Source organism: Chionomys nivalis, chromosome 9, assembly GCF_950005125.1.
Source record: "Chionomys nivalis chromosome 9, mChiNiv1.1, whole genome shotgun sequence".
NCBI lineage: Eukaryota > Metazoa > Chordata > Mammalia > Rodentia > Cricetidae > Chionomys > Chionomys nivalis.
The window spans coordinates 5,268,195-5,295,762 of NC_080094.1; the positions used below are offsets into that span (position 1 = coordinate 5,268,195).

Here is a 27,568-nt window from a genome sequence, read left to right on the forward strand (position 1 = left end):
CGAATAATGGAGTTCTTTGGAGAATTTACACAGGGAAAAAGGTGAAATGTTCCAGACATACATTTGTGACATGGGACATTCTGTGTATACAAAGGCCCCATCCCTGTGTGCTGTGTTGACCCTCAGTGTCTTACTAGTGTGAAGGCTGATCTTTGGCTTTTTAGCTTGCCCTATGAAAATGGTGGGCATGGACTGACCATATTGAGGTAATTTTTAAGGACCCCATTATGTAAGAGTGTGAGGTAGGACTGTGTGGGCACATGACACCTTTGCATACAGACCCTTCTCATCCCTCCTCCTCCTCCTGCTGCACTCAGTGTCCCCATCCTCCATACTTCCTCCTCCTCCTGCTGCACTCAGTGTCCCCATCCTCCATACTTCCTCCTCCTCCTCCTGCACTCAGTGTCCCCATCCTCCATACTTCCTCCTCCTCCTCCTCCTCCTGCACTCAGTGTCCCCATCCTCCTCCTCCTCCTCCTCCTCCTGCACTCAGTGTCCCCATCCTCCATACTCCCTCCTCCTCCTCCTGCACTCAGTGTCCCCATCCTCCTCCTCCTCCTCCTGCACTCAGTGTCCCCATCCTCCATACTCCCTCCTCCTCCTGCTGCACTCAGTGTCCCCATCCTCCATACTCCCTCCTCCTCCTCCTCCTCCTGCACTCAGTGTCCCCATCCTCCTCCTCCTCCTCCTCCTCCTCCTCCTCCTGCACTCAGTGTCCCCATCCTCCTCCTCCTCCTCCTCCTCCTGCACTCAGTGTCCCCATCCTCCATACTCCCTCCTCCTCCTGCTGCACTCAGTGTCCCCATCCTCCATACTCCCTCCTCCTCCTCCTCCTCCTGCACTCAGTGTCCCCATCCTCCATACTTCCTCTTCCTGCACTCACGGTGCTTGTGCTGTACCATTCCTGGGACCAGGTCTTCCTTATCAAGGCTTTCTAAGAGACTGGCACACAGTCAGCTCTTGCTGGTGCCTGAGCCTTTTTTTTCCAAAGCCTGCCCCTCCTGGGGTACTGATAAACTTTAGGGGTATTTTCAGTGCACATCTTTCTCCCAGGGGACAGAGTGGTACTGAGCGCAGCTGTGAGGTAGCAGTCTTCTGACACAGTGGCAGGAGGGTGGAGGCCCCTGCTTCTGCCTCCTTCCCGAATGCTCTGTGGCGCTGAGAGCTTGCTCCCTCCTTTGCTCTAGTCCTAAAGCAGCACTGCACGTGGAGCCAGACCTGCTTCCAGAAGAGGCCTCGGTCAGGACCGGTCACCGGCATGACAGCAGCTCCTCCGCAGTCACAGCAGAGAGCCAGCCACGGAGCTGTTCTCCAACCTTAGCTGAGAGGACTGGGGCTTTCCCAGAGCTCCCAGGGGGCAGTGGCTGCCTCAGCAACAGTGACCATGAAGCAGGTCCAGGGACTTCTGAGGACACATTCAGTACTTTCCTGTATTGGCGAACTCCTCTGCCTGACATAAGCAAAGAAGTGGAGCTGCTTCTGAGTGGGGCTGGACCCCTGGAAGAGAGCCACAGTGGACCTGAGGCTGCATGTGACAGCTGTGTGGCCACAAGCGAAATCCAGAAAGTCCTGCAGAGTCTGCAGGGGCATTTGCTGCAGGACCCAGACATTCAAGGTAAAGACAGGATGTCTGTGTGTTGTGGATGGCACAGGACTGCTTCCTTCCCCCCAGGCCCCTATGCTGCAATGTCTGTCGGTAAAATCTCTTAACTATCCTCACTCAGGGTCATGCCTAGTCCAGTCTGATATCTCCAAGCAGGAACTGTGTGAAGAGGGTTTCCAGACAGTGTGTGCAGAGCCTGGAGGGGACCCTGACAGAACAGGGGACAGTGCTTGGGCATGCCTGTGGTCATGGAAGGTTTATTAGCTCCAGGGCAGTGATGTCATTTCTCACACTCCCCGGGGAGGCCCTCCTTTTGGAACTCATTGCCTCAGGCCTTCACTAAGTCCTAAGGTTTCTGTCTTATGCAACCAGGGAAAGGACAACTTTTTTGAGGTGTTTTTTATGTCATGACTAATGCTCCCACCAAATGTGGGGTCTTGGAGCCAGTCTCCTAATCCATGCCCGGTGTCATGCATACTCCAGTTAATCCTCTGCCAATCAACAGTGTTAGACTTGTGTTTGTCCTGAGTCAGAGAAACTGGGAAAGCAAGACTTGCTGCTGTTACTGGGCAAAGATCTGTGATGCTTTGGGGAAAGGAAATGTGAAGGTTCAGATTGCCTCATGATTAGTCTTTGTCCCTGAGACTAAGTAAAGGAGCCCAATGGTTGCTCAAGGGACAAACAAGCATTCCCTGCCTGACTGCTACAGGCAGAGGGTTGGGCATGGACCAGCACATTCCTGTAACTGCTCTGACACTCCCCTTCCTCCCATAGCAAGAGCTGCTGGGGCTGACATCATCTGCCAGAGGGGGTTGTAGAGGCAGCTCTGCCTAGGGTATAGTGAGGACTGACAGAGAGGTGTCCAGAAGCAGCATAGGGCAGGAAGCTGGTCATTCCTGGGGGCAGAGAAAATGGAGGGATCCCCACCCTGGAGGTCAAGGGATAGGTATTTTTCCTGCTCCTGAAAAGCCATTGTTTGTAGTGTTCTGCACATATTTACATAGCTGCTTTCTCAGTAAGAAAGGACTCTTAGCTTTCCTCAGATACCAAAGGGGTCAGTACCCCCAGAGATTCAGAAAGAAATGACACATTTTCTATTCTGGCTGTTGCAGAGGGCCTGGTGTGCTGCACTTGGGGGATAGGTAGTGCATGTGCCCAGTGCTCTGGAGATGGGAATATACAGCTTTAATTTGTGTAGAAAACTCTGTAGGTTCACATAGAGCAACCACACTAGTGTGAGAAGAGACTTAGATGTATGCGCATGCATATGCGTGAGTGGGAGGGAGGCAGCCATCCTGCTTTATAAACGGGTAGTGGGACAACCCTTGTCAAGGAGGGGGGCCTCCCAGCTTCTCCTGTGTAACCTCATTTTGTTCTTTTGTGAGAGACAATAGAGTTGAACTGATTCTTCCTGACAAATGTGGTTTGAATCCAGATATGCGCTCAGTGTGGCTGATGTGGCCAGCATCACAGTGGGCTGGGAGATCTTGTTTAGACTCCAGAGTCTGGTACTAGACAGTCTCCAGTTCTGGAGGAGGTGCACACACGTGCTTCTAGGGAGAATCCCATTCCCAGGCCAAGGCTTGGTACGCACCCTCAAGTCAGTCCAGGATCCACATTCAATTATTAAAGTCTTTTTACAAATCTTTTTACAGACAGGCTTTCACAAAGCCCAAGTTAGTCTGGTACTTGCTTTGTAATAGAGAGTGACTTTGAACTGCTGGTCTTTTTGCTCCATCTCCCACGTCCTGGGATTATGTAGAAGTAAGCACTGTCACACCCATCTTATGGGGTGCAGGGCATCCAAAACAGGGTTTTCTGAATGCTAGATAAATACTCTACCAACTGAACCACATACCCAGCCCCGTATAGTTATTAAAATTCTTGATGCTTCTCTTCTTGTAGCTCAAGTTCAGGTATTATCTGCCGCACTGAGAGCAACGCAGCTCGACTCCACTCGTGAACCCGAGGGCAGGCAGACAGAAGGTCTAAACGAAGAGCCCGTTTCAGATCCCAGCCCTGTCTCCGACAATCATATCCTCCTGTCGGCTTCATCATCTCAGAATGAGCTCTCCGTGGCCAGGATATTACAGAGCACAGTAAGTACTTGCCCTGTCCCTCAGCCACTGAGGATGTGACAGAAATCACAAAGCCATGCTTGCTTTTATTAATACATCCCCGCAGAGAAGATAAATGGCAAATTTCATTTCATTCTTAAGGTCATGTTTTGGATAACTAGACAACCAATCAATCAGGTGATTGATCACCCTGAATCCCTTCCTTGGGAACAGGGTGGGCACCAGAAACAACCCCCCCCGGGGGGGGGGATGACAGGCAGTGCTCCTGGGGGATTAACAGTGTAAATGTCCTGGTCATTTCTGGCAGTCATTTACGTCTTTAATAACAGAAGAGGGTGAATTCTAACTTGACCAAGGCCACAGAGAGTGACATCCTTTCATCCCCAGCTGCTTGGTCATGGTCCTTCTCAGAGGGGAGACTTGAGAAAGCCAGCGTCACCTGCTTTCTCCTACTTGTGAAACCAGGGCCCCAAGTGAAACCAGAATGGCCTGAACTTCCTCCTTGCCTGACTCTCTAGAAGCTTCCTAACCCTCTTGATATTGGGCATCCATGTACCTTCCCGTTCCCCCAGCTTTCACTTGGCCCAGTTTAAACTGGGGTTTCTCATTGCCTAGGCCTTGGGTAAGTTGATGCCTTTTCGCCACTGTGTTTCAGCGTGATCAGACTCTGCAAGTCCACGGTCTTCAGGAGCCAAGTGCACACTGCTATTGACAGGACTGAAATTCTGACTGTAGTTATTAATTTATCATCCCCACTTGAAGCCTGTTCAAATGAGCAACTGGCACAATCTTAATCTCAAGTGTCTAAGTTGTCAAAGGTGCCTTTAGATTAGTAAGAAAGGATGGGATGCCTTTGTTGCTTCTATAAAATGCCAAGAAAACAGGCCTGTTTCCTTTGCTACCTGCCTGTAGAAACCCTAACTATAGGGGAGAAAAGTGTAGTCCATTGTCCCTGATGGAGTGTGTTAGTATTGTGGCCTCTTTATCAGAGGCAGAACTGGAAGAAGGCAGCAGAGCACCTCAGTCAGGTCTTCCGAGGTATGTGTGAAAAGCTAAGCTGGTGGATCTCAGCTTGACCCTGGAGCGCAGATGAGGTCAGCCAGGGGCCTCAGCTGCAAATACTGAGACCACGTGGACGGCAGAGCACCCCTGTCCCACAATGTTCAAGAGAGGCAGAGTGGATCATACCTTTGTGCTGTCTGTCCATGTCAGCATAGGGTGCTCAACAGAAGAAGGAAACCCTACCCCAGAAGTCCTCCTGCCATTGCTCTCCTCCTGGCTCTTCTTGGCCACAGCTGCAGGGGGAGGGGAGGTGCATATGGCAGAGTGGTTGGAAACGTGACTGTCTGAAGAACTAGGGCTCTCTCATAGGTTCTCCTCAGGAAGGTGTGGTGCCTCGCACCACTCAGTATGCCACCCTTCTCCAGGGCTGTTTGGAGAAGTGAGCTCACAGGGCTTGTGGTGTTGGGTCAGGATGGATCACTCCTGAAGCCAGTGCTCCACAGTGAGCTCACTCAAGACTTGGACAGGATTCCTTCCTAAAGTGCTGAATTTGATACCAGCCATGTCATGTTAGTGCATGTTGTTGATTCATGTGGAGAATCGGAGGCACCATGCCCAAAAGAGACCTTGAGTGCCCTACCAAAATGTTACTGCCATCATGTTTCCTCTTCAGATAGACAGCATGTTTCTCTGTAAACATTGGGCACTAAGGTCTTGGTGGCATGCTCAGAGCAAACATTGCATTTATTGGGGTATTAATTGACTCCCAGATCATATATTGAGCTGATTTGTCAGAATCCATTAGCACAATAGACAGTATGACATTTCAAGTGCAAGTTGAATATCCGTGTTATGGTTGAAGGAGAAGGTCAGGTCCATCTCAGTTAATGTTAATCAATGATCAAAGACTGATATGTCACCATTGAATGTTGTTGCTCATTTTAATTGTTAACCTAATGCAAAGGTTCATCAGCAAACATTAGGAGTGTTTGCACATGTGAGAGCACAGAAGAGTTTACTGAGTCAATAGTCCCCTGCTGGTCGAACCTCCCTCACTGCCATGCCTGCCACCTGCACTGCAGCCTGACTCCAAGCCAAGACTGCAGGTCCTGCTCTGTCCTTTCTGAAAATCTATCCTTACCCCTCTTTCTGGAGCTGTCTTGAAGGCTGCTGGTTGACCACACACAAGAGACCCAGGCCTTAAAAGAGTGGCAGATGCCATCCCACACTGTTGTTCCTCACCGGCTTTAACAGTCAGCATGGCTGCCTATAAGGCAGCCTTGAAGCTGCTGTGAGCTCCTTCTCCAGAGCACAGGTAGAGACTGGACCGTGTACAGAGCCTGCCGCTATGCAGAAGTGCACGTTCTGCTGTCAGGAGAAATGCCATGCCCCTCAGGAAATGCACTTGTTGTTTCTGACATGAAGGACGGTTCCTTGGATGGGGGTGGATGAAGACGCTGTTCTCCTTTGGTGTCAGTTGGTGACATGTCCCATCAACTCTACAGGATCAAACTGAGCCTCAGAATAGAAGCAGTGAGCACCTGGAGATGGAGCAGAGGCAGGGACCTCCGGCACTTGAGGAGCACAGATCTAAAGTACAGGTTTGTTTGTTCCTTAAAACAAAAGGAAAGAACAAAAAAACAAAGTAGCTTAGCCTTTCATCTTCCTTAAGTTAAGCTTTGGAGCAGCCACTGAAGCCCAGTGTTTTCCTTATCTCAGTAGTGTTTATCTAGTTAAGTGCATTGGTAATATTTTCTCTAATAGAATTATGAAGTAGTGTTCAAAGTCTATTAATAAAGCTAAACAAGGGGGAAACGACCTCAGACTAATGTTTTAGACAATGACTTTTTTTTTTTTGGCACAAAAATTTTGTAAGGCTTCTTTTGTTGGGTGCATTTCTCTTATGGATTGGCCCCTTGTGCTATACAAATATTATGCTCCTTAAATATTCTAAGTCATTGGCACACATTGCTCTTCCAGAGGCAGGCATAAACAGATGCTGTTTGTACCAGGGAGGCTTCTCTTCAGTTGGAAAGGAGAAATAATAATCCCAAGGGTAGCCTTGGGCCCAGCTTCCAGGGCTGTTGGAGAGCATGGTCTCCACACTGGGCGGCTGTGTCATGCACTCTGCTCTCCAGGCTCTTCTCTGTGGCCCAGGTGCCCCCTTTGAGGCAGCTGACTCTAGGTACTGCTTTCCTTCTTGTTATTCTGTTCTCAGCCCAGGCTATGAGAGCCTGCACTGCTGTCGCTGGCCCTCCTTGCCAGTGTGATGATTTCCTTTCTCATGTTTCTCAGGATATAATCCCTCAGCCTCTGCTTGACCAGTTCGTGTCCATGACTGACCCAGCTAGAGCCCAGACTGTGGACACTGACATCGCCAAGCACTGTGCCTACAGCCTCCCTGGGGTGGCCCTGACCCTCGGCCGGCAGAACTGGCACTGCTTGAAGGACACATATGAAACTCTGGCTTCTGATGGTCAGGTAAAGGGTCTGATCGAGAGGCACAGACAGAAAGAGGGCGGCATCAGAGCAGGAGGCCCTGGGGCTGCAACACAGCTTGTTGCCCTGATTTTGCCTGTGACTGTGAGCCGGCTTGTTTACTGTCCTCTGGGGAAATGCTAGGAACATTGAATTACACTTGCTTGTGGTGATTCGTGTGTCTGCTGTCACCCCTAGTGGAAGGTCCGGCGGACCCTCGCCTTTTCCATTCATGAGCTGGCAGTGATTCTCGGGGATCAGTTGACAGCAGCCGACCTGGTTCCCATCTTCAGTGGGTTTTTAAAGGATCTGGATGAAGTGCGTGTAGGAGTCCTTAAACACCTGTATGACTTCCTAAAGGTGGGAAAGCTGAAATCACTCAGACCTTCCCCAGTCTGCCGCTGAGCATGGGCTAGCAGCTTGGTGGCGGTGAAAGACAGCCACACTCTGCAGTTGAAATGCACCCAGAATCTAAAATGGACGTTCATACCTCTGCTGCTGCTAGGACCCAGTAAGGCTGTGCTTCTTATGAAGGGTTCTGGATGGCAAAGTTCAAGGTCCCCAGGGGTGACCTGGCTTACTCAGAGGTCGCCTGTGGAAAGATGTTGAGCCCAAATAAAACCATAGCCCTGCACACAGGAAGATCTTTCCTGCAGGTCACTGCAGCGCTTCTGCTCCTGCCTTTTCCTTCCCCTAGGGAAGTGATGGGTATAGAAACAAGAGCTTAGAAGTTACTTACAGAAACTCATTTGGCACTCTAGGGACTTTGGTGGTCACTGACCCCATTCAGACCCTGCCTTTCTTTGCTGATGAGGAGTTTCGGCCCCAGGGGCAGCAGAGCCATCATCCACTGAACACAAAGACACACCTCCTGGGGTGGGGAAGTCCACCGGTTTCAGGGACATGGACACCCTCCCCCCCAGAGGAAAAGCAGCAGTTGTCCAAGGGGTGCTTCACTGGGTGTCAGCCACACCGAGTCCTAGGTGGCTAGGTATGAGGGAGACACCCAGGCTTTTGGCTGGTGACAAACTTACAGCCTGCAGAGAAACAAAGGGAGTGCTGGAGTCACCTTGAGGCTGGCATGTCATTCATGGAGCTGTATTTTCAACAGCTGCTCCATGAGGACAAGAGGAGAGAGCATCTCCGCCAGCTGCAGGAGTTTGTAGTGACCGACAGCAGCAGGAACTGGAGGTTCCGATACCAACTAGCAGAGTGAGTGAAAATGGGGCCCTGGGAGACAAGCTGGGAAGCTGCCTCCTTCCCTCGTTGTAGCTGACATCTGAAGCAGCAGCACAGTGCTCCTTTGGATAGAGAGCTTGTTTTTGTTAAGGTATAAATGGGATTCTGAAGCTCTGAGTTATATATGTCCTGTGTCTCTGGGGAGACATCCATTTTCACATGAAGACAGGGCTAGAGTCACTCTGGGACTGGAGTGTTCTGCAGTTCTATAAGGCAATTTATTTGAAGCAAATAAAAGATGAATCACCCACTCTTCAATGTTTTCCCCTGAATCAGAGTGGTTTTGCAAAGCCTTCTTGAGCATTCTGTGTACTGCCTTCTCCGTAGGACACATGGTGCCTCCTGCACTTGAATAGTCAAAGAATGTTGGGCAGCATTGAGGTCTGAAAAGGTCTCCTCTGGATGAGACAGCTATTAAATAGAAGTACCCGCCCATGAGACTTGCTGCTGTGCCGTGCCTATGTGGAGCACTCTTCAGTTCCTGTCTGCTGTCAACAAAGAATGTTCTAGGCTTTACCCATAATGAAGGAGAATGCAGTTCAGTGCCCCCTTCTCTAAGTGGAGAATGTACTTTAGTGATGGGGAGATTGTTTGTGGGGTGCTTGTTTGGGCTTTTGTTGAGGGCCATTTAGTATCTTTAGTTTTCATTTTCATTATTCACAACTAGTCATCTCTCAAATAATTATCTTTCTGAAGAAATCCATCTGGCATTTTCAGCTATTCAGGATATGATTTGGCCGGTGCCAGGGGCAAACTGGAAGATTTTCTTTTTGCTGTGAGCTTTAATCATTATGCTTAATTTGAGAGATTGAGGTTTAGTCATTATGTCATGTTCTCAGCACACTCAAAAGAATTGAGAAAAACAAGCCTGGGCCCGGCGCAGCGGCCGTGCTCCCCCTGGCGGCAGGAGCCGGCTTGGGCCTCGGCGGCCCGGCCCTATCTCCCATCACAGTGCTTATTGCAGCCCCGGGCCGCGATAAAGGACTGTGCGGGGAGCAATATTCATCCCCCCTCCCCACTGCCTCCCCTGCAAACCGCCGGAGCGATATGAAACAGCCCGCAGCGGCCCGCTTCCTCCCCGCCCTTTTTCATTTCCTCTGCCTGCGTGCAAATCACACCACTCTCCGCCCAAGCCGAGCGGGGGCCCTTGGGCCGCGGCGAGCGAGACAGAAAGAGCAAGGAAAAACGTCCTATCGAAAAAACGAGGGGAAAAAGAGCGAGGGAGAAAGACCTGGCGAGAAAGAGCGAGTGAAAAAGCCTAGCGAGGAAAAGCAAAGGAAGAAGACCTAGCTAGAAAAGAGCGAGGGGGAAAGACCTAGCAAGAAAAGAGTGAGGGGAAAAAATACCTAGTGAGAAAGAGCGAGGGAAAAATATCCAGTGAGAAAGAGCGAGGGAAAAATACCTAGTGAGAAAGAGCGAGGGAAAAATACCTAGTGAGAAAGGGCATGGGAATAATACCTAATGAGAAAGAGCAAGGGGAAAGACCTAGCGAGAAAGAACGAAGGAAAAATACCTAGTGAGAATGAGCGAGGGAAAAATACCCAGCGAGAAAGTACAAGGGAATAATAGTACCTAGCGAGAAGGAGCACTGGGGGGGGGGGAACCTAGCGAGAAGGAGCACTGGGGGGGGGACCTAGCGAGAAGAAGCACGGGGGGAAAAAACCTAGGGAGAAAAGAGCAAGGAAAAAAAAACCTGGCAAGAAAGAACACGGGAAAAAGACCTGGCGAGAAGGAGCAAGGGGGAAAAAAGCCAGCGAGAAAGAACGAGGAGAAAAAAACCTAGTAAGAAGGAGCAAGGGGGATATATATATAAAAAAAAAAATCTAACGAGAATGGGGCGGGGGGGGGGCGGGAAGCTAGAGAGAGAACAAGGGAAAAAGAGCTAACGAAAAAGCGAGGGGGGCTGGAGAGTGAAGGGAAGACCTAGCCAGAAAGAGTGAGAGTGAAAGGGCAGCCCGCAGACTGGGGCGGAGGGGACCGCGATGAAGCGAGCGGTAAAAAGCAAACGGTTTTAAAAGAGTGGGCATAAACGAGCTAGGGGAAAGCGGATGAGAAAGAAGAACGAGGGGGAAAGAGCGATGTTGAAAGCAAAGGAAAGAGCGAGCAAAATAAAAAAGAAATGGAGGCGAAAGAACACAGGAAAAAGAGCGAGGGCGCCATCCGCCGCTCGGCTCTCGCTCCCGCTGACCCATGCATGGTGTGGCCTGGGATGTGCAGGCCTGCGGCTGCTTTTACATTGTATGTGTTGTAGGGCAGAGCTTTGTGTGCCTTTCAACCATAGCCCGATGCTGGAACATCGGTACCCACGCCCTAACGCCCAAACCCGTTTTACAAAGCACTCGGTGCCAGCGGCTTCGGCACGCCCGCTGCTCTGGCTGTTGCTGCTGCGCCCGCGTGGCCGCCGAAGGAAAGGAGCGGAATCGACTAGTAACTAATGGTAGGGGTCCCCCTGCTTGTGATTGTAGGCAGCTGATCCTCATCTTGGAACTCTACAGCGCCAGCGACGTGCATGGTTACCTGAGGCACGTCGCCCTGAAGTTATGTGCAGACAAAGTTTCTCAAGTGCGCTGGATTTCCTTCAAGCTAGTAAGGAGCCAGCCTTCCCGTAGCTCATTCTTGTAAACAGCACACTCTTTTCTGTTTCCCATTTTAACGCTGTTTTTTTCCCCCCTGGGATGTTTGTTGTTTTCTCTATAAGTCCAGCTTTTAATTTTTGAAGTTAGAAGCTTTATTTTATCAATTTTCAGGCTACCCTTCTGTTAATTTTATGCTTCCATGATGGTAAATGTGCAGAAATCATTTTGTATTTAAAACTCTTTAAATAATAGCTTAGGGTTTTATTGTTGTTTATGTGTGTGTGTTTGTTGTTATTGTTGAATTCTATACAGCTTCGTAGAATAATTCATAAAGGGGAGGGCCTTGGTTAGAAAAGATGACCCTGTTCTGCGTGTATAGCCTCCAGCCCCCTGAGAGAAAGACAGTCTTACTTGAAAATGATTTTTAAATTCCTTGATGGTATTAAAATTTTATAAAAGTACCATATCCTCAAAGGTAATAGTTTACAACATTTCACAAGATGATGTGTTTTAAGAGCTGGATCCTTCTCCTTGATGTATTTGTCTGTTAATCCCCTTCTCTGTTTACCTTGCCCTTGCAAAGTTCTGTGTGCATGTATGTATTATGACTTATTTAAACGTGTGTGTTCCAGTGAGAACTGAGCTACTTTCTCTTGCTGGTAAATCCATTGAAAAGATAGACAAGAACATAAGAATGGCTGCCCCTACCCCTTTCCACTCTCCACCCCCCCACCCCCTGCCGTGGAGAGTGCTGCTTCGAGTCAGCTCTGCTGGGCCCTGCCTCAGGCTGGCTCTCTTACTTTGCTTGCAGGTGGTGGCCATGCTGCGGAAGTTCTACTCCCATGGCGCGTGTGCTCTGGGGCTCAGTTTCATGCAGGAGCTCATCTCCAGGTTCCGGCACTGCCCTAAGTGGGGTGGAAGGCAGGCTTTTGCCTGCATCTGTCAGGTCAGCACAGCCACAGGTTCCTGTCCCTGGCAGAGGCTGGGCTTCTTTACTGAACAGCTGGGAGGTATAATGTCTTGTCCAGTCACCCTGGGTACTCGTTCACATCCCACACATGGTTGATACCTGCTGTGTACTGGGTATTGTGGAGATGAAATCAGTGAAGAGCCAGCCAGCTCTCCCTCCAGACCCAGCCCACTCCTGTCACACTTCATTCAGGGGGAGGGTGCAGAAACCCCTTTTCATGCCCCAGGCTTACAATTTATGTCCCCTTGTCTCCTCTACAACCCCCTCCTCATGACTGAAGTTCACCTGAATGTCAGCCATCTTGGTACATCTGGCTCTCTAGTAAGACCTCCTGGTATGGAACCCAGTGGAACACGGTAGAACATGATGGCACATTTGTTAACCTTTAAGGATAATTGTTTTAGGTTAAGCATAAACCCCAGAGAAGTCAAGTGACCTAGGCAGGATCCCACTAAAGTGGAAAGCTGTGGTTTTTGGTTTGAGGATTTTGATAATGTTATGATGTTTAGGGTTATGATAAGGATAATGATTCTGATGTTTCATCATGCCGTCTTTTGGCATCACAAATGTAAAGGGATTGGGGCGCCATCTCCAGGAGCTGCTTGCCCAGCTGTGCTCACAGTTGACTTTGATGGGGCCCTGTCTGTCTCCACTTAGTCCCTTGACCCTGCCTCAAAAACAACTGCAGTGAGAAGACTCACCAGCGCCCCCTGTCGGTCTAGAGGAACATAGCCAGTATTTTTCCACAGCACAGCCATCTGTGAAGAAAAAAAATCAGTATTCACATCATTCTGTAGCAAAAACAGAAATGAAATATTTTTTATTTTATGTTTTTAATTATTTATCTAGAATGTAGAAAACAATGTGAGTACCAAGAAATGATTCCAATCCATTTTGTTCAAGAAAAACAAGATCTTTTTTTTTTTTTTTTTTTAAGAAAAAAGCTTAATGTTAAAGATTTAGAAAATCAAGAAAAACACAAAACAAGGGAAGGATATTCAGGAGATAGCACACCTCAGAGACTTGTTAATTTTGATCTGAACACAGCTCTGGAAAGAAAGTACCAGGGTGACAAGACAGATCTGGATTGAGACCTAGTTGGCCTAGAACCTCTCTCTGAGCTCCCTGCCAGTGGCCTGGGCAATCAAGTCTCTCTGCACAGTAAAGTGTATCCTCCTGTGCTGTTCCAGGCTGGCTGGTCTGATGCAGTCCAGCTGCCCCAGCAAGCTTGGCACCTAGAGCCCCTTGATGGCCTTATACATTGTTGCAATGATGCTAGCCTTGCCATGAACACCCACAGGATCCAGAAGCCACACACCTGACTAAAGTCCCCACTCACTTGTTGGCCCTAAGACTTTCAGTGCCACCACCACCACATTGGTGGCACTCTTACCATAAAACAAGGCTAGTTTTGCTATCCAGGGTCGGTTGTGAGAAGAAAGGAGGGGTGTACTGCACACACTCTGCTGCTGTGCTCAAGCAGACATGGCCAGTTCTTACAGACACCCAAGCCTGGGCTAGCATCTGGGTCCCTGTCTCTGAGGCGGGGTTCTGAACAAGTTCTTACTGGCCAGGTAAGTACAGTGTGGTGGTACTGTGCTGCGTGATTGGTACAAAGGGTCGACCACTGTGCAGTTGAGAAAAGCCAGGTGCAGAAAAGCTAAACAACTTACCTGAGGCCACAAGGCGACCAGGCTCCAAAGCCCATGTTTCCCTCTAGATCCTGTGCTCTTGTCAGTCATTCTTTGGAAGGGTGTTAGGAAAATTAGCCACTGCTTATAACTAAATTCAGTTCTTGAAATGTAAAAGTTCACATGTGCGCTGCTCTCAAACCTACAGGTTCCAAAGTGATATCGTTAGAATTATAGAAGTATGTGTGCTTTGAAATGTTGAGAAAGTCACTGCTGGGCTGTGGCTCTTATTTCTGCAGGCTGTGGTCAATGAAGAGTCTGTTCCTGTGGACCAATTTGTGGAGCACTTGCTTCCCAGCCTCCTGAGTCTGGCATCTGATCCTGTGCCAAATGTGAGGGTTCTGCTGGCCAAGGCCCTGCGGCAGACACTGCTGGAGAAGGGTGTGTGAGCCTTGCTGGCTTCTCAGTTAACCTTAGCTGTGGCAGGTAGCAGCTAGGTCCCCAAGGAGTTATAGCAGGCTGCATAGCAACATACTAGAGGCACAAGCCAGCTAAAGAGATGAACACAATCCCATTTGTTTAACAAGGGCACACCAGATACAAACTATCTATCACTCTCTAGACAGGGCACATTTATCAGCTCCAGTTCCAGTAGGAAAGAAAGCCCAAAGTCTGTCTCAGTGCTACTGCAGTGTGACTCTTCTTGGCTGTTTAAGCTTGAGTGATAGTGGGTGCAAGCTGTGTGTCTGTGCTGCCTTACTTCTCCACCATAGCGTGGCCTGTTTGTCCATTTCTAGCCTTCTCCCCATGCTGCTGATCACACATGCCAGTTCTCATGCATCGCAGAACAAGGAGCATCTAAAGGGTTAATTTTTAAAGCCGGTGTCACTTCTGGCAGCCCACCATTAAAATCTCTGAAATAGTTTTGGAATAAGGCACTTTTCACTTGAAAGGACTTAAGTATGTGGATATTCATGGAAAATTTATCCAGTGTCTTGACATGAGGCTTAAAAGACAACAAAATTAGGATATGTTCTAGAACACAGTTCATGGCACATATAACTCCAACTTTTCTCTCCTTAGCATATTTTAGAAATGCCGGGAACCATCATCTTGAAGTTGTTGAAGAGACTCTTTTGGCTCTGCAGTCTGACCCGGACCAAGATGTTTCATTTTTTGCTTCCCTAGAACCAAAGATGCAGACTGCAATAGACACCACTATACTGGAAAAGTAAAACCACACACAACCTTGTCATGGGTGCACAGGGATGGCTTCAGTGTACACATGCCTGTCACTTGAAGGGGATCCAATTGTATTGGAGCTTCTGAAGGAGGTCTATTTCAGTTGATAGGGCAGCCCTATGCTTCCCACCTGTGCAGACTTGATCCTTTGCAGTTTAGAAAGGTTGTGGATCTAGGCACCAATGAGTCTCTGGCTTCCACACAATCAGCTGTGACCAGCCGTTTGTGTTTTAGGAGAGACTGTGTTACTTAAACTCCCCCTCCCCCCCCCCCCCCCGCCACCAGAGTGTGGTATAGTTTGTTCATATCTGTAACCCCAGCACCTAAGAGGCTGGGACAGGGAGATCAAGAGTTCAAGGTCAATCTAAAGAATTCCAGGCCTGCCTATCCAAGGAAACCATACGTAAATACAGCTTCCCTTGCCAATAAAGTAATTTAATAAAAGCTTGTATGTTTTCTCTGGGCTTGCTGCCCTAATCCTTTCTGAGAAAATGGAGTTCATGGCATTGTATTTATCTCCAGCTGAAATACCGTACATATGTAAATAACTTGACAGGAAGAAAATATATGACTGTAACAGTAGCCTCCCAACGGTGGACACAGGTCATGTGAAGGCGTGACCTGCTCTGGAACTGTTGGACACGTAGCTCCATGCAGCTGCTTTGGTGACCTTTGAACTGTGTCCTCTGCTGTGGGCTCCCCTAGGGTCATGTATTGTTGTTATAAACCACTGAACTCAGGATATTCCCTTCAGAGATGGGAAAAATGTGTATTGGTCTTTGAGAGTAGCGAGCCATAGGTTGTTTTTAATAGGGACTCAGTCAGGCAGTGGTGGCACGTGCCTTTAATCCCAGCACTCGGGAGGCAAAAGCAGGTGAGTTCGAGGCCAGTCTGGTCTAGAGTGAGTCCAGGATGGGCTCCAAAGCTACACAGAGAAATCCTGTCTCAAAAAACAAAACAAAAACTAACAAACAAAATTAGGGACTCAGGTGGGGGAAGGAGGCTGACTGCTGAGATGCATGGATGTTGACTTACACTTTAGACTCAAAAGAAAAAAGCCATAATTTTGACCAGCACTTTCTCCAGGCAACATTGGTTTGAGGAGTTAGGTACTCTATGTTGGTTTAAGTACACAGAAAACAGAAAGATGCTGTAGAGATTAAAAAGCTTTCCATTCATTAATAATTCTGTATACTGTAGACATTTGGGTATGGCTCTGTACCAGCTTTGTTTCTGATTTTAACATGGGAAAGGTGGGAGAGCAACCTATGGGACCCAGGAACTTAAAAAACAAAACAAAACAACACAAATCCTGTAAACTTTTATGTTGCATTTCCTGGTATACAGAATACCCCTGTAGGTCCCCAAATGCCATTGATCTTGTTATTTAAAAAGAAGAATCTACACTGCCAAACAGAATGGGAAATGTGTAAAGAACTCAGCAAGCACAGACGACGTTTGGGCAGCTTTGGCAGAGTTAGTTTATCAAAGTTAGAGGCAAAAGATTTAAAAAAATAAAACAAGAACAGTCTAGGTTGTGTGCCTACAGCAAATAGACAGACCATACTGCTGAGCTTCTACAACAAGCAAGCTTTTATTGCCTACGAAGTGAATGAAGATGGCTCTATTAAAATCAGCTGGAATTTTGGATTCTTTACAGAGCATAATTTTCTATAAAGAAAAACAAAAAGCCAGGGCGGTAGTGGCACACGCCTTTAATCCCAGCAATCCCGAAGCAAAGGAAAGCCCATCTCTGTGTTTAAGCTCAGCCGGTCTACAGAGCTAGTTCCAGGACAGCCAGGGCTACACAGAAACCTGCCTTGAATAAACAAAAATAAAAGAACAAAGACCGGTGTTCTGAGGTAGAATCTGGGCACTGAGAACCATTGTGAACACTTCCTTCAGGTAACAAGGGCAGCCTCCTGTGTAGACTATGGTTCAGTGATAGGTAGAGAGCTGTCCTTGCATGGGTGGAGCCTTGGGATCCAGTTCTGCAGGAAAAAGGGCTACCCTGGGCGCTGTACAAATGAGTTATCTGTTGTTTAGAATGAGCCTCTCTTCGATATAAGAGGATTAAGCCCCTCCCCCTTTGTGTCACTGGCTTACTGTTATAGTCAAGGATGTCATCTTGAACCCTACCTCTGTCCCCAGGTGCGTGGGTGGCCTGGACCACTGTGCGTCTCAGCCCAAATTTCTGTAACTGCTGTACCAAATGCATCTTTTCAAGCTGTATTTTATTTTGGTAAAGGTATTCTGGCTCCCTGCCCTTTCCCTGGTGCTTCCTTCAACCCCCGAAGACCTTACTTGGGGTCTGGTATTTGAGGTCCCCACCCCCACCCCCGGTGTGAGCTCTACTTGAAAAGGTTTTAGCCTAGCCTGTCCCATGAAATGTATTCCATACTTTCCTCCCTCGAGGATGTTGTAGTGTCAGGATGCATGGGCTTGATGCCGTTTCCGCGCGGGCCTGGGTCACTTCCTTTGTGGTCCAGGTCTGCTTGGGTTACTGTGTTCTGGAAGCACATGGGGGCAGTCCTGGAGCCCACCTTAGAAACGGTGGGCCTAGCGTTTCCGGATGGTTCTCCCTGATCTTGCATTCTGCCTTGGACAGACAGAAGTCGATTCCCCACAGCGCTAGGAGGCTGGCGAGGGCTGCGGCGGGAGGTGGCGGGGAACCGGAAGCGTGGGCGCCCCCTCTCCCGTCTCGGGGGCCCAAGCGGGGGCGGTGATGACGCGCGGGATGACGCGGGCCATGCGGAGGTCGGCGGACGTGGCGGGGGCGGGCGTGCGGCCGCGGAAGCCGCAGGGGGGCACCCCTCGGCACGACCCCAAGGCGGGCGCGCGCACCGCTCACCCCACCAGCCGTGCCCGCGCGCGAATTAAGGGCCAATCAGGGGACCCGCGCGCCTCCATTGTATCGCCAGATTTGGCCCCTGACGTCTTCTTCCTGCGGGTGAAACTGGAGGAGACTGGGGAGCTGTTCCGCGTGGCCAACTGCCGCAACGACATGACGGTGCGGGAGCTCAAAGAGGAGCTGGACCTGATGGTCGGCATCCCCTTCAACCTACAGCGGCTGCAGTTCCTGGACCAAGGTGGCCCCTGCCCAGTCCCTTCCCGCACCCCACGAGCTCCTTCTACGCAAGGGCCCCGGCCCACTCCTGCCCTGGGTCTCCAAAATATATCTAACTACCAGAGGTTCCAAGGTGACCAAGTCAACTCCAACCACCTTGAACCCCATCTAAAAGGGCCCCTTGGAGCGCAGGCCACTCAAGAGCCCCCAACTCCAAACACACAGGTTTCTCATTAGACCCCAAATGTAAAGGTGGACCTGGTTCATAAACATTCTGTCTGTTGGCTCCAGTCTGCCAACCTCGAGCAAGTTCAGGCTACTCAGAACCTCAGATCTCAATCCACAGCAAGACCCTCCTGGCAGCCCAGATCCTCTGTCCTTATAAGGAATCCAAGCAAGCCATCACTTGAAGCAAAACTAGACCTCAACAGACCACCCCCCAGTCAAGGACAGGCCTTTTCCCTGTGAGATCCTGAATCCAAAACCAACCCTAAGTAGTGAACCCCAAATTCTGTAGCCAGGCTATCTGTGCAAGCATTCCAGAAGCTGAGATGAACCTTGCTGGTCTTAGAACCCCAATCTCAGAGCACATCTGCCCAAAATTGAACCCCAAATCTGCAAGCCAACAATAACTAGGTCAAAACCCTAAAACTCCATCAACTGTATCCACACAGGACTGCACAAACACAAAAGAAGCCAGCCAGTTCCAGGACCCTCAATACCCAGAGCAAAGCTAGCCAAGACTAAACTCCAGGTCTCAAGATTACTAGTTATCATAGCCTCAGAAACCCAAGTCCTCCACCCCAATGGCCATTCAAGGAAACTAAACATTAAATCCTACCCACGGCAGGGACCCCCCAACCCCCACCCAAATACAAGCAAACATGACCAAATCTTGACTTACCATGACTGTTAGATGTTTCCATCAACTGTGTCTACATACAGATGCTAAAACTCAGAAGAAACCTTCCCAAACCCAGAACAAAGTTGAATGTCCAAATCCCCCCCCATTAGCCACTAATACACACACACACACCCAACTCACACCAAGTATATATTCATTCAACAGTGCTAAAATTCAAAATAAAACCTGCCCATCCTACAACCCCAAGCCTAGAACATACCTATTTACCCAAGGATGATTACTACTGTAGCCCCCAAACCCTTACTGTGTGCATATAGAGATGCTAAAATGCAAAACAAACCTTGCCTATCCAGGGACCCCAAACTCAGAACAAACCCGAACCCCAAGTTTGAGCCTCAGGTATCTAGGCTAGCCATCACTCTTAGAACCCCAACTACTCCGACAACTTATTTACATAAGAATGTCAAAATTAAACCAAATGCTTCCTTCCTACCTTGGTATCCCCAAATCCAGAATATACCTACCCAAGACTGAACCCCAGGTCTCCAGACCAGCTGTCACTCCTTCAGAACCCCAGATCCTCCAGCAGCTGCATTTACACAAAGACACTGAAACTCAAAACCAACCCTACCCACCTTAGGATCCCCAAATCAAAACAAACCTGGTCAAATATGAACCCCAAGTCCCCAGGCTAACCACATGACCCTCAGGACCTGGAATCCTCCATGGCTGTGTCCACAAAGGGATACCGAAGACTGAGACAAACTCAGGGTCCCAAAATCTGTCCATACACTGCTGTGTTTGAACCTCAAATGCTCTAAAGCTTCCCCCGGCCACCCCAGCACCCTAAATCCCAGAGCAGACTCCACCCACATCATAAGTATCAACACCAAGCCTATGTACCCAATTCTGAGACACTCCTCCCCCCGTATCTCACCATTCATTTGTGCAGCCAAACCCCAGTCTACATAAGGACCTTGCCCACATCTGGACCCCCAAACCCAAAGCCAATTCTGTACACCTCTGAAAGGCACTCCTCAAACTACGCATGATCACAGCAGGATCCCAGTCCAAGCTAAGTGTCTCCTAAGGGCTCCAAGGATTAAATAAAGCCTGCCTACAGCAGGACCCCCCAAAGTGAAGCCAAGCCTGCCTCTCTTCGATTTCCCACCCCCACCAACATCATGTGTTAGGAGCATTTCAAAGCTGATGCCAGCTGTGTGCCGGTGAGGAAGCAAAGGTTCAAAGTAACCCTTATTCATGAGGACCTCAAAACTCAATACAGATCCCTTAGCCTAACCTACTCATATCAGAACCCCAAAGTTAGGGCAAACTCTGTCGGTAACAGGATCCTAACTCTCAGGGGAGAGCCGTTTGACTCCTCACTCTCAGCTACCTAAACCAGTCCATGAAAGGACCCTAAATTCGGCCACAGATTGCTCTTAAACCAGGACCCCTAAGCAGCCAGCAAACCCTGCTGTCATGAGAACCCCAAGTCCAGAGTAAATCCTGCCCTCATCAGGACCCCAGAACTCATAGCAAACCTTGCCTGTGATTAGACCCCTAACTCTGACATTACTAGTCTATCTAAACCCCAAGGTCCAAGCTATGTCCTTTCCCACATTGGGGGGGGGGGGGCGGCTCAAAGGGAGCCCAGCGGAATTAGAACCTAATACCTGCAGCTCTCTTGAATCAGGACCCCCATAAACCCTGGTCTAGACAAATTCCACGGGGAGGCACCCAGTGGAAGTGAGAGGCTCAGCAGCCTATCCTTCCATCTAAATCCTTCCCTCAACCTGAGGACGTGGCTGTCCCTGGCCCCATTCCCTACAATGTTTAGGATATGAGAACAGGATCAAAGCCTCTTGGGCTCCATCATCTCACCACCCGATGGAAATCAACGCAAAACCCTTCAAGAAAATGAAGAAAGAGAGAGAGGAGAGAGAGAGAGAGAGAGAGAGAGAGAGAGAGAGAGAGAGAGGAGAGAGGGAGGAGAGAGGGAGGAGAGAGGGAGAGAGAGAGAGAGAGAGAGAGAGAGAGAGAGAGAGAGAGAGAGTCAGTCTCTAGGCTGCCTGGGAAATGAGCAGCCGGTAGTCCGGAGACACTGCAGAGCACTGCAGGGCCTGGAGACAGCTCTGAAAGCAGCCTGTCCCCACGCTCAGCTCAGCGTTCTCGAGCTGCCCTTCCTGGGCTCAGTTTCCTAATCCGGAAAGCAGAGCCCCATTAGCTCCAGAATTCTCTGTGCTGTTCCCCGGTGGACAGGAATGACTCTGCAGTTTGCCAGTGTGTGTGCAGGCAAGGCCAAAACACTTTTCCTTGCTGCTCTTAAAAAATAGGCTAAGTGTTTTCCATGGCACATGTATTTCCTTAGAGTCGTGTAAAGATGCTTTCGATATTCTTGAAGCTTTATGGAGCTCTAAGCTGTGTTTTGAGCCTCATTCTATAGCTGACAAGTTATGAAAGAGATGAGGCGTAGTCGGGGGACTGAGTGACTGTCCCCCCAACAAGGAATTTGAAAATTATTATCCTCCTAACTCTGGACCCCCGCTGGTTCTTTTGTCTTCACCAAAATGAGCAAGAAATTCAAGCAAGCTGAAGAGGGAATGAGAGGTAGGGTGACTTCACACTGATGTCACAGTGTTGAGACTCAGCAGTCACTTAGCAACTGTTGGAGGCCTGACCCCTGGGCTGGGCTGACTGCGGCTGGCACGGTGGAGATGGTGCCGATCTGTCGCTAAGAGACATTTGGGCCCCTGCCTATAAATAACTGGCTGGCCCATCTGCCCACCTCCAGGGTGGCAGAGGGAAGGAAGGGCAAGTGAGATCATGGCGGGAGAGTGTCTCGATGGCCAGGCCAAAACAAGTCAAGCGAATTCATGGGCCAGCAGTGCCCCTGCCAATCATTTATGTATCTGTTGATAATTAGTAGCATTTGTCTCAGTGGCTGCCTGTCCGCAGAAGGAATATGCTAGCGATTGTATAGGAACGACTGAGTGAAGAAACCCTTCTCTTCCCGGACATGTACAAAGAGGTTAGAAAGTCAAGTTGTCTTAGGCTAGTGACCGGCTGGTTCCCATGTTCAAGCTACAAATAAGACCCTAATTTACAGATTTGCTGACCAGAGTTTTCTGTCTTCCTCCTCCTGAGAGTCTGGTCATCAAGTGGTACCCACGAGCCGAGGGGGAGTCTGCTCTGTCACTCACATCCTAGCTGGGCCTAGCCTCACTTTGCTCCCCGGGAGGGAGAGCAATGGAGGCTGGAGGGGCAAGAAACCAGAACATTCATGGATTCTGCTCAATTGAGAGAGTCCCGGTATAACTTGGGTAGATCATTATTGCTTATGGACAACCCAAGTCTTCTGTGGTCCCTAAGATGGTAGGTGACCAAGAAAGAAACATGTGTATGTGTTTTAAAAGAGAAACTAAATACCACCACATTTCAAAAAACATTCCCTACATAAGGCCCCTTCAACTATTTACTTATTTATTTATCTATCTATTTACTTTTTAGGCAGGATCTCATATATCTCAGGGTAGTCTTGAACTCCTGGTCCTCCTGTGTCCAGCTCCCAAATTCTGGGATGACAGGTGTGTGCCACTAAGCCTGGCTGGTTTATGTATGTGGGCCTAGGGGCCTACCTAGGTCCTCTGTTCTTCACATATCCATTTTATTCAAGACGCCAAGCTGGGTCAGGCGAGAACTCTTGACACTCAGGTCCAAATACAGTGAGTGTTGATATTTTGTTTCTGATGTTACCATAGGCTTGTAATGGGGACAATGTGTCCCCACCAGGGGCAATGTCTGGGGGACGTCCTTCACTGCGAGAGCTAGCCGTGGGTGCGGCTGATGTGTCATGACGGAAGCCATGGAGACTGTGGTGCGTGGGGTAGAGAGGGTTAGTTACCTAGTTGAGAGTGTCAGTTAAGACGACGTGGAGAAACCCTGACGAGGGCTGTCTGTCATCTGCAAGGCCTTTTGTGCGTCACTGTCATCCACTTAGCCAGCTAATGGCAGCATTCCCTGGAGTCGGTATGGAGTCGAAGGTATATAACTTGCTAAGTACACTGTCGGGCCTGTGATGTATAGCTCAAATTTAAGTAGTTCTATTTGTAGAGTTTGCCTCATAAAACGATTTCACTGACTCATGTATTTTTCCCCAACAGGACAAGCTGTAATTACAAAATTTTATAAATCATTGCTATTGTGTATGGTTTTTTTTTTTTTCTTTTTGGGCCCAGCTTCGATCTGAGCTGAGCCAAATTAATTTTCTAAAGAGCATTAGAAGCAGCGAATGGGCCCCTGTGCAGCCATCAAGGGAGAGACATTTCCCCCCCTTTGCTCAAGATTTTAAATGTATCTTTGCGTGATTCAAGGTCAGACACTATCTCAACTGATACAGTGATTTCTCTTTAAATCCTAATTTTGTTAAAAGGAAAAATTGTTCCCCACAGGGATTTTGATGGACGATGCCACCCTGAAGTTCTACGATGTCATCCCCGGCGCAGTCATTTCATTATGTATCTGGCATTACGATGGTTGGACAGAACTGGTCTTGGCAGCCGTGGAAGGGGACCCCAGTAAGGTGGTTGCATGCTTCTTTCAATATTAGGGGTTGAGGGACCCCCCCCCAATCTTTAGCATGAACATTTGAATAAAGGCCTCAGAGTAGGGAAGAAAAATGGCGTATCTCCAGCCACTCTGGGCTTGAGTCCCCTGGGTTCACTTCTTTACAGCTTAGAAATGTGCTTACTTCACCCACGGTGGAGCTCAAGTGGTACCTTTCTGAATATCTACGTGTTGGTCAAGTTGAGAATGAAATTTTAATCCTAAGAACGGGGCTGTAGCTCCATGCTCGGAGACTTGTGTGCCATGAGCAACTGAACAGAAATATCCCAGGAGGTTCTGTCTGATTGGGGGGTGGGGTCACCTTGGACAGCAGCCTGTGTGCCAGACCCCCTTCTGGGTGCCCCACTGTCTCTGCTAGGGAAGATGGGAAGGAAGACCAGGACACGAATGCTCACCCCTCTGTGAAGATGAATGTTTGGCACCGGGACAAGTGTGTGCTCTTCCTCCAGAAGACTTTGAGGAGTAGACTCTGAGATCCCGGGGAAGAGGAGGCAGTTTCCTGGTGGGACGGGGTTCAAGGGAAGGTTGAGTGCTGGGTGCATCTGGGGAAAGGAGGGTAGTGGTAGTCTGCGTATCACAGACCCCAGGCCTGAGACACGGGGGAGTCTATCCAGCCCCACCCATAGTATGTTTTCCTGGCATTTTTCCACATCCCCAATTTCTCCTTTCCCAGTTTTTCTCCTCTTTCCTGGAAATTTAGCCACTGCCTTGGCTTATCTCCTCCTGCCTGAGGAGGTAACTGTTGCCCTCTGCTCCCTGTACACCTGACCCCATTGCCCCTCCTCATCCCACCCACTCCCTGACCCTGGACCTCTGAAGCACAGTTCTCATTGTGGTAACCCATGGCCCTCTTCCCATCCCCAAGAGGGTTCTGTGGCAGGCTAGCTACCTGCCAGCAGAGTTCGGAAAGTTTCAAGAAGTTGACAGCGGGCACAGAAGTAGATTGGAAAGGAATGCAGAGTCCATCACAGCTCCAAGAGGACTTTCCTCTTCTTGAGCTCCTTCAGGGCTACCGTGTTGTGTTGTTATTTCCAAAGGGCCACAAACATCTTCCTTTGAACACTAGCAAAGTTACTTTCTCCCTTCAAAACACTTGTCAGGAAGGCCATCCTGTGTCCCCTGCCTGACCAGGGGTGGCTGCCCTTCCTGAGGGCATGCAGGTCACCGAACAGTGTCCCCTGTCAGCATCCCCCTCCTCCCACTGCGCTCTCTGGTTTGGATCAAGTAGGACCTCGTGCGCCCTGGGGTGTGGGTCACGCTCTGGAGACGACCCTGACCTGTTTCTCTCATCCAGCTGTCTTGTCTTGGCATCAGTGAGGACACCTTCTACCGAACGGCGAACTCACAGCACTTTAAGGGGGAGCAGTGGAGGCAGTGGACCGCCCAGAGGGCGTTTGTGGCCTTGTACATCTCCGCACACAGAGGCCACGTGGATGCCGTGCAGTATCTCTTAGAACTTGGTAATTCTGCAGAAAGCACGACCTGGTCTGGTTGGGAGGACACAGTGATCTATCTTGTTTCTCCAGCAGTGGCTCCCTAGACCCCAGTCCTCACCCACCAAACATATCTCCTGTGGGGCTCTTATGGGAGGTTTGCACATCTCTGGGCTGGATCTCTAGAACATTCTCTTGTGGCAGGACCAAAATTATAGGACAGTAAGACACAGAGTGTCCAGGACTTCCAAACTTGTCCTTTCTGAGTAGCCCATATTCTGTCTTCATCCTGGCACCACAGAAATGGAGTGGTCCCAAAGGACCTCACCTTGGGTATCACAAGGAGTGGCCAACAGGCTGGCTGGAGGTTCCTCTCAAATAGATCCTCAGAAAGATGCTCACCACTCCTCCTTTTCTTCCTGTCTCCCCTTGAGGGTGACCATCTGTCCATCTGTCCCTCTGTTGAAAGATGTAGTCAGCACTGTGTCTGGACAGATGTCAGGGGATCTTTTGTTCTCCCCTGATTGAAAGACAATCCACTAAAAACAGTGCCGCAGGTTCAGACCACCCAGAGCTCTGACTAAGGAAGGACTAGCAAGCACCTCTGGCCTTTTAAGCTGCCACCTCCAGGCCTGTCGTTTGCATCTGCAGTCTTGCTCAGTCCTGGCTATCACCCCCCTTCTACCAGGAAGGGTGGGAGACACCTCAGCTTTCCAGGGCAGAACCTGGCATGTCACATCTCTGCTACAGAGCTCAGGGGTGGCTGGGTGATAACACCATGTTCTCTGCCATTCCACACTGCCTTTCCGCACGTCTCTTATACAATGGCCTTTCACAGCCCAGCAGTCCTTTAAGCTCATAAAAAGTCATCTTCGCTCTGATAGAGCCGTGATGTATTTGAAGGCACCCGTTAAAAAATGACGGCCAGCTTTGCAAAGTTTTCCATCCTCTGCAGCCACCACAGAGGGAGGTGCAGAGTCATGCCCGCATTCTGGAAGCCTACTTGAGCTTCGCCTCGCCAGCCAGCCATAGCTCAGTCGGACTGTGGCAGCAGCCGCAGTGCTGGCTGGGTTGAATTGAATTGCCTTGTTTTCTGTGTCATGATTTTTGTTACCCTGTGAGTCCATGCTGGACCCTTGTCATTAGCCCATCTGTCTGCAGGAGGCAGTGAGAACCCAGATCTCTCCATGCATAGGCTGTTATCCCCTGTCACTTCCCCAGAACCTCTAGCTGTGTGCCGGGGACAAAAAGCCAGCATGAATCTTAGGTGGGAAAGCCAGCCAGGGATTACAAATGATTAATTCCATAGCTAGCCACATATGGGATGTGCATACTGAGCTTGTATAGGTTGGGGTAAAGGTTGTAGAGAGGAGAGCTAAGGAAATTACTGAAATCCTAAGAAGGAAAAAAATGCAAAAGCGTAGTCTGTAACAGGAATAGTATGTGCAAAGAGCCTGGGCAGGTACAGAATGATGTAGTTATGGGTAAAGACGGGAAGTACATGGACCTGGAGCCTTGGGAGCAAAGGAATCAGTAGGAAGCACAAGAAGGGGTGAGGATAGCATTGGAATGACTAAGCAGTATAGTGAGAGGCAGACAAAGATGTCAAAGAGTGCTCCCCAGACAGCAAGATTTAGTGATAGACTTGGAACAGGAGACTGGAATGGGTGCCCCATGGAACCAGGTTGGATGGGAGGGATGATAAGGACTGCCACCATGTCCCTGGGAGCAGTGCCAACCCTCCCTTGATCCCCACCATAGCCCCCGGCCCCTTCTTGAGATACCTCAGGGTCAGATGGTGGGACTCCCGCCTGGGAGAGCAGACTACTCCAATGGGTTTTTTTTTTTTATCTTACAGGAGCAAATTGCCTGGGCAAATCACCTCTGGGCAGGACGCCCCTGCATGTGGTTGCAGCCATGGGCAGGATGGACTGCATTGGGCCCTTACTGGAACATGGTGCCTCCATTCACGACAGAGATGCCAAGGGGGAAACACCCATCACCATTGCCCGGCGCCTGAAGCGCAGAAATTTCGAACGCAGGATGTTCCTCCTCTATTGGATGATCAAGTCTGGGAACAAGGACCCCACCGACTTGGTCATGAGGGAGGCTCCAGAGAAAGCCAGCTCTGGGGCCGTGCTAAAGAAGAGCTTAATGCTCTCCTGAGTGCCTTTGCCCCTCACCCTTCTCTGAGGCAACCTTGCAGCTCCCACAGTGGCCCCCATGGCACCCATTAGGCAACAAAAGAAGGAACAGATCTAAATCAGACACCAAATTGGTTGTCCTCTTACCAATGTCTCTGGGAGGGTGTAATGGAGCAGGTGAGCTTGTCTCTTTTGTAATCCATTTTGTCCCCACCAGGCCCGACAATGCCAGCCTTTAATTTTCAGCTCTTTGTACGTGGCACCAATCACACTGGTTGGGGCGATGGTAGCCAATTATCTCTCTCTTTTGAGGCCATCTAATGCACCCGCATAATAGGAGCAATAGCAGGAATGATAATAGCACCCCTGTTATCGTGCAGAGAGAGCACTGGCCTGCGTCAGGAGGTCGTGCACAGCGTAGGTTGTGAATTTGTCAAACCTATGTGGCTAATCATTTCTGTGGCCAGGAGTGACACAATTTTGGTCAAGCCAGCTAGGAGGGGTCTGCTTCTTGAGTATGGGGCGTAGGTGAAGCTGGGAGCAGGGCCCATGAGCCTCCAAACAAGGGGGCTGTCAAGGGGCTGCTTTCGTATCCTTGTGGCAAGGGCTCATGT

At 49.5% G+C, this 27,568-nt stretch overlaps 2 protein-coding genes across 10 annotated transcripts in view; both read left to right on the forward strand.

Annotated features, from left to right (window-relative positions):
* LOC130881723 (serine/threonine-protein phosphatase 4 regulatory subunit 1-like) overlaps positions 1–15,349 on the forward strand; it is an 81,878-nt gene extending 66,529 nt beyond the window's left edge. For 7 of the 9 annotated variants that reach the window (XM_057781470.1, XM_057781474.1, XM_057781478.1 and 4 more), the window contains 10 exons: positions 1,188–1,615; positions 3,509–3,702; positions 6,189–6,284; positions 6,979–7,164; positions 7,360–7,521; positions 8,273–8,373; positions 10,866–10,986; positions 11,788–11,922; positions 13,877–14,018; positions 14,661–15,349. In XM_057781470.1, coding sequence (XP_057637453.1) covers positions 1,188–1,615; positions 3,509–3,702; positions 6,189–6,284; positions 6,979–7,164; positions 7,360–7,521; positions 8,273–8,373; positions 10,866–10,986; positions 11,788–11,922; positions 13,877–14,018; positions 14,661–14,812 — 1,717 coding nt within the window. In that variant the 3' untranslated portion in view covers positions 14,813–15,349. The remainder of the gene's footprint in view (positions 1–1,187; positions 1,616–3,508; positions 3,703–6,188; positions 6,285–6,978; positions 7,165–7,359; positions 7,522–8,272; positions 8,374–10,865; positions 10,987–11,787; positions 11,923–13,876; positions 14,019–14,660) is intronic. The other 2 variants (XR_009057753.1, XM_057781475.1) reach the window with 2 other exon arrangements.
* Positions 15,350–17,718: 2,369 nt separating this feature from the next.
* Ankrd60 (ankyrin repeat domain 60) lies at positions 17,719–26,976 on the forward strand. The gene is made up of 4 exons (XM_057780115.1): positions 17,719–17,908; positions 23,203–23,333; positions 24,672–24,837; positions 26,669–26,976. Exons 1-4 carry the CDS (start codon positions 17,824–17,826, stop codon positions 26,974–26,976), a joined length of 690 nt encoding a protein of 229 aa, XP_057636098.1. The 5' UTR covers positions 17,719–17,823.
* The last annotated feature ends 592 nt before the right edge of the window (positions 26,977–27,568 follow it).

Excerpts from the sequence above, each read along its gene's own strand:
- Ankrd60 (XM_057780115.1), top strand. The coding sequence starts at position 17,824 with ATGACGGTGCGGGAGCTCAAAGAGGAGCTGGACCTGATGGTCGGCATC. Across the intron at positions 17,909-23,202 it reads GCTGCAGTTCCTGGACCAAG|GGATTTTGATGGACGATGCC; the intron begins GTGGCCCCTGCC and ends TGTTCCCCACAG. Across the intron at positions 23,334-24,671 it reads TGGAAGGGGACCCCAGTAAG|CTGTCTTGTCTTGGCATCAG; the intron begins GTGGTTGCATGC and ends TCTCTCATCCAG.